This window comes from Diabrotica virgifera, chromosome 7 (genome assembly GCF_917563875.1).
Source record: "Diabrotica virgifera virgifera chromosome 7, PGI_DIABVI_V3a".
NCBI classification, from domain to species: domain Eukaryota; kingdom Metazoa; phylum Arthropoda; class Insecta; order Coleoptera; family Chrysomelidae; genus Diabrotica; species Diabrotica virgifera.
Window position 1 is genome coordinate 144365091 of NC_065449.1, and position 12128 is coordinate 144377218.

General features: G+C 35.8%; 1 protein-coding gene across 1 annotated transcript; it reads left to right on the top strand.

Annotated features, from left to right (window-relative positions):
- The first annotated feature begins 2656 nt into the window (after window positions 1-2656).
- Window positions 2657-5776, top strand: LOC126888632 (uncharacterized). The gene is made up of 2 exons (XM_050656988.1): window positions 2657-3739; window positions 3812-5776. The coding sequence occupies exons 1-2, from the start codon at window positions 2657-2659 to the stop codon at window positions 5774-5776; spliced, it is 3048 nt and encodes a 1015-aa protein (XP_050512945.1).
- The last annotated feature ends 6352 nt before the right edge of the window (window positions 5777-12128 follow it).

Consider the following 12128-nt stretch of genomic DNA (forward strand, 5'->3'; position numbering starts at 1 on the left):
GTACACCATCCGGAAAACAGTCTAGCTTTAGAGGTATGTACTTTTCCTTCTCTTGTGCTAAATATTTTTGCTAATTATTTTCCAATTCCGTTTTGTAATGTATTTCATGCTATCTTGCAAAATAGCTTACTTTCCCATTCTCTTTTTGTCAATTATCTTCTCTCCATCTCAGACGGATCTTGTCAATTTATTTATTTTTCCATTCTATTTTTGACAATTATTATTTTTCATTTCAATTTTGCCATGTATTTTTTCTCTTGTGCTAATTATTTTTGCGAAATATGTGTGCTATTAATTTTATTCTTACAATTCTGTTATGTTATATAGAGTATTCTTCAATTATCTTCTTCTATTTAATTTTTAATTATTTTATAAAAAAAAAATTCTATTTTATAAAAAAAAAAAAAAAAAAATTAAACAACTTTTCAATATCTGCCTTTACAACGCCAATATTCCAACAGACTGGAACAACGCTACTATGATTCTATTGCACAAAGCAGGAGACAAAGCCAATTTAGAGAATTACAGACCGATTAGCCTCCTCAGCCATTTATATAAGTTATTTACGCGAATAATAGTTAAGAGAATGGAAAGAAAGTTAGAGACTTATCAACCAAGAGAACAGGCAGGATTCCGAAAAAATTACGGAACAAATGACCATCTACAAAGTATAAAAACCCTGATAGAGAAAGTAGTGGAATACAATAAACCCCTAGTTCTAGTTTTTATCGATTTTCATAAAGCCTTTGATACAGTTGAACTTAGCAAAATATTACAGGCGCTTAAAGAATGCAGGCTAGATTATAGGTATACAAAATTATTACACAAAATATACTTACAGGCAACAACCACTGTCAAATTACATACTAACAGTAATCGCATAAAAATAGAACGGGGGTTAGACAAGGAGACCCAATGTCACCTAAACTTTTTAATACGGTCTTAGAACATGCTTTCAAGAGTTTGGATTGGATGACAAAGGGAATAAAAATAGATGGAGAATACCTAAACAACTTACGTTTCGCCGATGATATAGTCATAGTAGCTGAGGATCTAGGTATGGCAAGAGAGATGGTACAAGAACTCGTTGTAGCTACAGAAAATGTTGGTTTAAATATAAACATCTCAAAAACAAAAATAATGACAAATTTGGTACCCAACCAGAACATCAGTATTGGTGGGAAGGAAATAGAACTCGTAGATAGATATAAATACCTGGGACATGAAATTACGATTGGCAGGGATAACCAGACTCATGAGCTGAAGAGAAGAATCGGTCTTGGGTGGGCAGCATTTGGAAAACTGAGAGAAACTTTTAAAAGTGAGTTACCCACATGTCTAAAGAGAAAGGTATTCGATCAGTGCGTCCTCCCAGTCTTGACGTACGGATCAGAAACACTTACCTTAACTAAAGCCTCGGCTACCAAACTAAGAGTCACGCAGAGAAGAATGGAGCGGTCAATGTTAGGAATAACTCTGCGAGACAAAATCAGAAACGAAGAAATCAGGAGAAGAACAAAGGTGACTGACGTCATCGAGAGGATAGCCAGGTTGAAGTGGAGATGGGCAGGACACGTAGCCAGAATGACAGATGGGCGATGGACGAAGAGGTTATTGGAATGGAGGCCAAGAGAAGACAAGAGAAGCGTCGGTCGACCGCCTACAAGATGGACTGACGACTTAAGAAAGGTAAATAAAAACTGGATGAGGGCGGCGCAGGATAGATGGGGTTGGAAACGAGGGGAGGAGGCCTATGTTCAGCAGTGGACTTTTGAGGCTGGATGATGATGATGATTTAATTTTTGTCAAGTATTTTATTCTGTGCTGGCAATTATTTCATGTTGAATGCATTAGACTAAAACAAATGTTATTGTAGGTACATCCGCTGTAAACTAACCCTCAGCAAAAACTTCAAGCTAGCAACAATCATCTGGAACAACATCATAGCATCTCTCTGAACCAACTTCAAGCTAGCAACAATCATCTGGAACAACATCATAGCATCTCTCTGAATCAACCTCAAGCTAGTAACAAAAATTGGTGAGGTTTCATTATTAAACTTTATTCAATAATTATGAGTGACATAGGTGATCTTAGTAGCGACATTGTACAAAATTTAATTAAAGCGCGAGACATTCTGTTTCAAAATTATACACCGCGAGAAGCAAATATTTGGCTAAAACATATTAAGAGGCATTTAACATTGTTTAATAAAGCTATTCGGTATGGAGACTTGGACGTACCAAAATTACGGCAATTGCAAACAAACGTTGGACAATTAAAAACAATTAAAGTGGAAATTCAAAATTTTTCTCAACACGTGGGTGGGAGCCTTAATAAACATAACAAAGTTAAATGGGAGGAGGTAACTTCATCATTTGCAAGTCGGGTTAGAACGGGAATAATTATTAATTTGGCTCATAAGGATGTAATGCAATTTTTCGGTGATTGTTTTAAGCTTTTTAAAATTAGAATTAAAAATATTTGAAAAAAATTTAATGTAATAAAATGTAATACCGCATTTTGTGGTCAGTTTATAAGAAAAGCAAATCAGGGGGAAAATAGCGAATTTAAATATTTTAACACAAAAAATGAAATCATAGACGCAGGAACAGACTTGATGTTGTGGTTCCACTCTAACGTAATTGATAAAATTATGGCGAAACTATCAGAGTTTGAGGAAAAGGGTTCAGGGTGGGCTTTTGAAAAAATAATATCGTTGGAGGTTAATATTAACAAATATGAAATCGGGAATGGGGCTTCATCCTTCATTAAGCTACCGGATCAAATCCGAAATAAAAACGCGTGTATCAATGTAAAAAACAATGATGAAGCTTGCTTTTTTTGGAGTATAGTTTCAGCGCTGTATCCTGCAAAAGCGAGTTCTGATCGGACTAGTTCGTATCCACATTACACAACTGTCTTAAATGTTGATGGTTTGGAAACACCAATGACTATTGGAGGCATTTCGAAATTTGAGAAACAAAATGGTATCTCTGTAAACGTTTATGGACTGGAAATGAATGTCGCTAAAGAAAAAACATTTTACGTAACAATACCGTTAAGGTTGTGTAAAATTAAATTAGCTAGACATGTAAATTTGCTGATGGTACAAGATAAATATTTTCCAAAATTAAACGATTATGAGGCGCCTATTGAGGATGATGAAATTGTAGATATCAAATACCATTATTGCATGATAAAGAATCTGTCTCGGCTTTTATCTAGTCAAACAAGCAATCATAAACGTAAAATATTTGTATGCGATAGATGTCTAAATTATTTTAGAAGTTTTGACAGACTAAATGATCATGCAAAATATTGTGAGAGAATCAACGACTGCAAAGTTTCATTTCCACCATATCAACATGTTGAATTTAAAAATCATGTGTATATGCAGACAACGCCTTTTGTTGTCTATGCAGACTTTGAAGCAATGCTACAAAAAATTAAAAATGGACCGCTTAAAAGTAAAACAATTAAACATCAGGAGCATAAAGCCTTTAGCGCCGGGTATTATGTCAAATGTTCTTATCGAAGCTACGCAGGTACGGACTGTCTAGACTGGTTTGCCAAGGAAATGTCTGATTTGGCAATGTTTGTACATGGAAAGATAAAGCATATTGAGCCCATGAATATTAAACCAAACACTAATGGAGCAACTGATTGTCATATTTGTGAGAAGCGCTTTACACCCACAGATACAATTGTGGTTGATCATGACCATTTTAACGGGCAAGTACGCGGATTTGCACACCAAGTGTGTAATCTTAATTTTAAGAAAACAGTTTGTTGTTCCGATTTTTTTTAGGGGTATTTTTTAAGTATCAGCCTACTCCCAATAAACAAGGAAAGGTATATTTCCTTTACTCTGAACGAAACCGAATCCAAAGTTAAGTTGAGATTCGTTGATTCATTGAGATTTTTGAATTCCTCACTAGATAAACTGGCAACCACATTAAATACAGAAGATTTAAGGTACTTGGCTCGAGAATTTCCAAATGCCGCTCCTGAACAAATAGAGCTATTGAGAAGAAAAGGCGTTTTCCCATATGAATACATTGATTCTATGGATAGGTTAAAGGAAACTCAACTCCCATCTATTGATAAATTTTATAGTTCGCTAACAGATGAAAACATCTCTAAAGATATGTACCACCATGCGCAAAACGTTTGGCAATCATTTGATATTAAAAATATTTTGGAATCTAGCTTGTTATACATGAAGACCGATATAATGTTGTTAACCTGCATCTTTGAAAATTTCCGACAAAAATGCCGAGGTACATACGGTCTTGATCCTGCCTGGTACTACACTATGCCAGGTTTTTCGTGGGATGCCATGCTTAAATATACAGGTTGCAAATTTGAGTTGCTGCAGGATATCGATAAAATCATGTTTATCGAAAAATCTATTCGAGGTGGAATTAGTCAAGTGAGTAATCGATACTCGGAAGCTAATAACAAATATATGCCATCTTACGACTCCTCAAAGCCCAGCAAGTATGTGGTCTATTTAGATGTCAATAATCTTTACGGCTGGGCAATGTCCCAGTGTTTACCATATGCAAAGTTTGAGTGGGTGGACACTAACATCGATGTTCTTAGTATTCTTGACGATGGTTATACAGGGTACATACTACAGGTTGACTTGGAGTACCCCGAACACTTGCATGATTTACACAAAGATTTTCCATTTTGTTGCGAACATCAAGTTCCACCGGGATCTAATTTTAAGAAGCTTATGACTACGCTCCATAATAAAACGGAGTACACTTTGCATTACCGTAACCTCAAACAAGCTCTCAATGCAGGGCTGAAACTAACAAAAATTCATAAAGTTTTGAAATTCCAACAAAGCGCCTGGCTCAAACCATATATCGATCTTAATACAAAATTACGAACTGCAGCAACAACGGCATTTGAGAAAGACTTATACAAATTAGCTAACAATGCTATATTCGGTAAAACAATGGAGAACATACGCAAACACCGCATAGTAAAGCTTGTTTCTAAGTGGGAGGGGAGATATGGAGCCAAAAATTTAATTTCCAGCCCTCGATTTCACAACAGAACAATTTTTGATGAAAATCTAATGGCAATCGAGCTAAATAAAACAAATCTAACATTCAACAAACCATTGTACATCGGAATGTCTATTCTAGACATATCTAAAGTCTGCATGTATGATTTTCATTATAATTTCATGCTACCAACTATTGGAATTGAAAATTTAAAGCTGATGTATGGGGATACAGATAGTTTTGTCTATGAAGTAACATGTGATGACGTTTACAGGGATGTCATTCAAACAAATCTATCTAAATTCGACACATCGGACTATGCCGAGGATAACCCCTATAACATGTTACAAGTCCATAAAAAAGTGCTTGGCTTAATGAAGGATGAGGCTAATGGGCGCATCATTACTCATTTTGTAGGACTTAGATCGAAAATGTACTCGTTTAAACTGCAATACACAAACGAGGAGCGGCAGACCGTGTGGCAAAAATACAAGAATACCATGGATGATGCTGCTATTGAAAAAATTGTAAATAACTTGGGTGTTACGAAAAAATCTAAAGGAGTTAAGTATTCGGTAGTAAAAAATGCTATTACGTTTGAGGATTACGTGGAGTGTCTAAAAGAATTTACCACAAAAAGCGTTACACAATCAACATTTCGTTCCTACGCACACAACATGTTTACAATTACACAAAAAAATTGCATTAAGTCCACACGACGACAAACGGTGTTTGCAAAAAGACTCATATGACACTTTACCTTGGGGTCACTATGCCACTACAATGATTGAATAAACTGATAATAAATGGAAAACTTGCTTATTATCCGTATATAATTTTTGTATATTGTTCAATTATTATCAATTGTATACCTTATGTAATAAAACTTTGTACACATATATGTTTTGGTTTTATTTAATAAAAATAAAAGACAACATGTTTAATAATACCATTTATTTTTACATACAATCTGTTAAATCATTTACAAGTCTAATTTTATAATAAAATACATATTCTCTTAAAGCTAAACTTAACAAAGTATTTGGACAAATAGCGCAATATGCGTTAAAGGCTTCAACTGGTCCATACAAAGAGTCTTTGACACACAAATTTTTCTTAATGAAAGTTGAAATGTTTATATAGTATTCGCGAAATTGTAAACTCTTCAACAGCATCACTTTATGGGATATCATGCTCTGGTCCGCTTCTATGAATTGAATGACATCGTCTTTCCATAAATAATATTCGACTCCAAATTTCTCAATGGCTACTAACTTTACATTCTCCATCACCAATTGTCGTAGTGTGTAGAAATCGCCGCACTTTAATTCGATTGGATCATACTCATCGGCAAAAGTAGGCAGGTCTGCTTGGAAAAAATCAACCAGTCTTTCTTTAAACCACTCAATTATGGTTGCCCACTCGTTTGTGTGTAAACTGATTTTGTTACAAGTACCATGACGACACAGCATGATGGATGGTGAAAAATCTCGAGCTGGGGATAATCCAATTTTGATGTTGAAAGAGCTCATTGGATAGGTAGATTCTAATAAATAATATGGCTCATTTGTGGCAGCTTCTTCAAATTTTGCCAATACTCGATCTAATTCAGCGTCAGGACTGAATGGCTGACTGTCATCATCATCATATTCTACGCTAAATGATTGACTGTTGTAGCCGCTATCTTGAGAACACATGCTGTTGTAACTGAATACGCCGCTGTCTTGAGAACTCATCGGGTCTGTTGGAACTACGTATGTCGGTTCGTTGTTTAGAGAATTTATACTGTTCCCTTCCCCCACCCTTTGCGGTTAATTGTCATCTTTTTCAAAAAATGTATTGCTACGCGGCGGATTAAAAGGTAGATTCTTAAACTACATCTGAACTATTGATCCAACTGTTGTGTTTGCTATCCAGTCCTAACCATTTAACATACATCTTGGTGCCTTTTCGTCTAAGTAGGGTCTAAGTGCGGCTGGGACAGGTTTTTTTGAGCTCGCGTCAAATGTTTTTCGTCCGTTGTCGATTTTAAAAATGCGGTAGTGATTTGTTATGCGGTTTGGTCACTTATTGTAACGTTTCCTGAATTATTTTTGTATCGATGTTGCATGTATATTTTTTATAATTATTTATCGCTATTTAAGTAGATATTAGATTTTTGGTACAAATTATCTCTCATTGTATTTAAAAACTTGTATTATTTTTCTCACGTTTTCAAAATGACTGATGTTGAAATAACTGATGTTGCAAAAATTATAAAATTGAGGGGGCACACGAAAGCTTCCATTACTAGAATTCAAACATTTGTTTCAAAAAATAAAAATGCAGTCTTAGAGTGTGGTCAATACATTGCACGAAAAAACGTATTAAACGAAAATTATCGCGAATATCTCGTCCTACAAAAGGAACTCGAATTAGAAGATTTCGAAAAATACAGTTCAGATAGGGATGTAGTTGAAGAGCAGTATTATAATTTAGATTCATATTTGCACGAGAGAATCACACAATCATCTGCGAAACCGTTTCAGACTCCACCCATTGTAACTAATGTAACACCCTCTGTCAGCACAAGTCAAAATGTAAAGCTTCCGGAGCTAAGAATCCCGTTTTTCTCCGGTGAAATATCCGAATGGACCAGTTTCTTCGAGGTTTTCACAAAATTAATAACAGATGATAAGCAACTATCCAACGCGCAAAAACTTATTTATCTCAAATCAGTCTAAAAAATGAACCGCTAAAATTAATTGACAATCTTGAAATAATCGACTCCAATTTTGAAATCGCAGTAAAAAACTTATGTGATTCGAAAATAAATACTTAATAGTAAATATCCATTTGAATAGCTTATTAAGTGCTCCTCTCGTTACAAAACCAAATGCACACACTCTTAGGGATTTTTTAACTCAAATTAAAAGTCATCTCGCTGCTTTAGCAAATCTAGACGTCTCAAGTCAACTCGCTGACTTAATCCTCATTAATCTCTTTACTCAAAAATTAGACTATAACACAAAAAGATCATTTGAAACCGAGCGTGATATCAAAAAACTCCCAAAATTAACTGAATTCCTCGAATTTATCGAAAGAAAATGTAAAGTTCTCGAAAATCTCGTTCCTGAGCGTCCTCACTCTCCTAAGCAAAAACAATCCTCTCGTTTTACTTCCCTCAACACAGTTAGCAATAATATGCGTATAGTAACAATAATCAGTACTTTAAATGTGTTTTATGTCAAAATAACTCGCACAAGATATACACTTGTCAGGAATTTTTAAATATGGCTGAAGATGAGCGTTATCAAACAGTCAAGGTAAAGAAAGCGTGTCTCAACTGCTTGGCTAGTGGTCACTCGGTAAGTACATGTACCTCTACGTCAAATTGCGCTAAATGTGGCAGAAGACATCACTCATTGATCCACTTATCTAACGTTTCTACTCGCAACTCAAATAATTCTCGTTTTATCCCAAGAAATAATCAAGAATCTCGTAGTCTATCTAACAGAAACACTGATTTTCAAAATACTCGTCACTCTCAAGATTCACAAGGAAATCATAACTCTCAAAATACTCGCCAGTCTCACAATGTTCATCCAAACTCTCGTACTCACGGTAATGCATCTTGTGATCCCGATACTCAAATCGAAACTCCATGCTCTTCTGCAAACTCACGAAAGGCAAACAAATCTGACTCTAATGATGTCTACCAAGCATCATCTCTCTCTACATTCTCAGGCAAAAAGGAGGTTCTACTCCAAACAGCATGTGTTACAATTTATGACTCTCATAATAATCCTGTTAAGGTACGCTACCTCACAGACTCAGCTAGCCAGCTGTCGTTTATCACTGAAGAATTAGCAAGTCGCTTGAAGTGTATTCCTTACACAAAAAGTCTTAAAATTTCTGGTATATCCGAAATCTGTTCGACGTCGAATAAAATGGTGGATTTAAATATTTTCTCAAACGTTACTCCCACGAAACAATTTACACTCTCCTGTGCCATTCGCCCAACCATCACGTGTAAGCATCCTCAAATGACATTGGATTTTAATGCTCTCAAAATTCCACCAAACATTCATCTAGCTGATCCAGAATTTTGTGCTCCTGCCGAAGTTCAAATGTTGCTTGGAGTAGATATTTATTTCGACTTACTCACTTATGGTTTAATAAAGATAGGCCCTAATCTTCCCACTTTAACAAATATTCACCTCGGATATCTTGTAGGTGGAATTGTACCTCATCCCTCTGGATCAATTGATTCATATTCCACACTCAACATCCAAGAAAATACCCAACCTCGAAATGAAGTATCTTTGTTCGTTCAAGCTCAAAATACCGATTCACTCGTACGGTCGTTTTGGGAAATTGAAGAAGTCTCGTCTCCTACTTGTACTTAAAAAATCCTAACTCCTTCGGAGCAACAGGCCGAAGACAATTTTAAATCGTCACTTAAAATATTATCCTTTGGTAGATTCCAAGTAGATCTCCCTTTCAAATCTCCAAACGAGCATAAAAAATTGGGCGAATTACTTTTTCTTGCAAAGAAGCGATTTCTAAATCTCGAAAAGAAGTTGATCAAGTCGGATCAATTGTACTCACAGTATAAACAATTTATTCACGAATATATTGCACTTGGACACTGCAGATATGTTCCTCTCTCCACTAGAACTATTCACTCTGATTTAAAATATTTTATTCCTCACCATTGTGTTTTGAAAGATAGCGTAACAAATAAGTTGCGTGTTGTCTTTGATGGTAGTATGAAGACTACTTCAAATCTAAGTCTCAATGATATAATGCTTCCTGGTTATACAGTACAACGCGAACTGTTCGACATTTTGATAAATTTCAGATTGTTTAAATACTGTATTGTAGCAGATTTACGTCACATGTATAGACAAATTCGAGTGAATCCCGAACAGGTTTTTCTGTTGAATATATTATGGCGTGATTCCCCTCAAGAGGACTTGAAATGTCTTCAACTCGATACTATCACTTACGGATTAAATAACTCTAGGTTTCTCAGCACTAGATGTCTTAAGGAGTTAGCTCAAAGAAATGCTGACCAATTCCCCTTGGCTAGTGATGCTCTTTTAAATTGCTGTTACATCGATGATGTGTTGTACGGCTGCAATGATTTCGAAACACTCTTCGAGATTCATCGTCAATTAACCGAATGTTTAAAACTCGCTTGTTTCTCACTTCATAAATGGTGTGCAAACTCTCCTGAATTTCTCGCAAGTATTTTTCATATCTCTGATGAAGCTAGTTATGTAATTAATCCCGACAATTACACGAATAAAATTCTTGGTTTATGTTGGAATTCTCACTCTGATCATTTTTCAGTCCTTGTGCCAAAGGTTACCGTCAAGGATACCTATACAAAAAGAGAAGTTCTCTCTTTAGTCGCTTCAATTTACGACCCTATCGGATTGGTTAACCCCGTAGTGGTAACTGCCAAGTTAATTATGAGAAGGATTTGGTTGGAAAAATCGAATTGGGATGACTGTCTCAGTTCAAAATTGCTCTTAGAATGGAATTTATTTTTAGAAACACTTCCTCACCTCTCTAATCTCAAGATTCCCAGGTTGCTGCTAAATTCTAGCAATGTAATAAGTATTCAAATACATGGGTTTTCAGATGCAAGTCTTAACGCATACTTGAGAACTTCAAATGAAAATGGCTTTATCTCTTGCCATCTAATTTCCTCAAAGAGTCGTGTTAGTCCTGTAAGGGTTGTTACTCTTCCTCGATTAGAACTTCTAGGAGCATTATTACTCTCTAATCTTGTTTCAAAGATTCTCTCTGTTTTGATTCCATCACTCTCTCAAATAAATTCTGTCAATTTATGGACAGACTCAGAAATCGTTCTCGCATGGATTAACTCACACCCTTCTCGTTGGTCTACCTTTGTAGCCAACAGAGTAACTCAAATACAAGAACTCACCTCCAACCATACATGGAGACATGTACGATCGAAAGACAATCCTGCGGACATATTATCTCGCGGTGCTGCTCCCTCGCAGTTGCTTGATTGTGATTTTTGGTTTAATGGTCCTCAATTTTTGTCAGATCCACACGTTGATTTCAACACTTGTGTATCTAATGGTCCTTCGAGTATTAATGTTGATGAATTGCCTGAACTCAAAAAGGTTACTCATCTGATCAGAAAACCAGATTCGCAAATGTATGATACTCTCTGCAAATTCTCGTGCTTCACTCGACTTCAGAGAATTTTTGGATATTGTCTTCGTTTTATTCACAATGTAAAGGCTAAGTCTCATAGACGTATCGGTCCGCTTACTCTAAATGAACTCTCTAGTTCTGAGTTAATGATTATCAAATTGACCCAGTCTCATTTCTTCAGTTTGGAAATCCAACTTTTAATGGATAATCGTCTGATTAATGATAAGTTTTTTTTTTTTTTTTTTTTTTTTTTTTTTTTTTTATTAACATCCAAGTTTTTTTACAATCTGTTTTACAATGAAAACAATAAGTAAAATTGTTTGTCTTTACAATGGCAGAGAGATGTAAGGTCCAGTGACCAAAGCATCGCGACACACACACATTACCTTGTTTACCGGTGAGATGCGCACATACACTGATACGCGAGCACGAAAACTAAAACTAAAACTGGCACAGAACACAATGGCTGGACGCTGTTGAAGGCGTAGCTTCCTCTGCTGTAGGCTCTGTCAGGATCGGTTAGGTAGGTCCAAGGGATCATATCGCTTCAATCTCTTCGCTTGTTGGTTGTTGAGAAGATTGTGTGCCAGGGTGTTTGGATGTACCCGCAACCTATTTTGATATTGTTCAGAAGATTTTTTGCACTCTTCGGAGACTGATAGTACCTGAAGATCTCTATGTATTGCGTCATTATGGATGTACCAAGGGGCATTAGCGATTGTTCTTAGAGTTTTGGATTGAAATCTTTGTATTTTCATAATATTAGATTTGCTAGCTGATCCCCAGAGCTGCAAACCATATGTCCAAATGGGTTTTATTATTGTTTTGTATATAAGCAGCTTGTTATCGATCGATAGGTGAGAGTTTTTTCCCAACATCCAGTAAAGTTTTCTGTATACAATTCCCAGTTGAAGTCTTTTCGTCCAT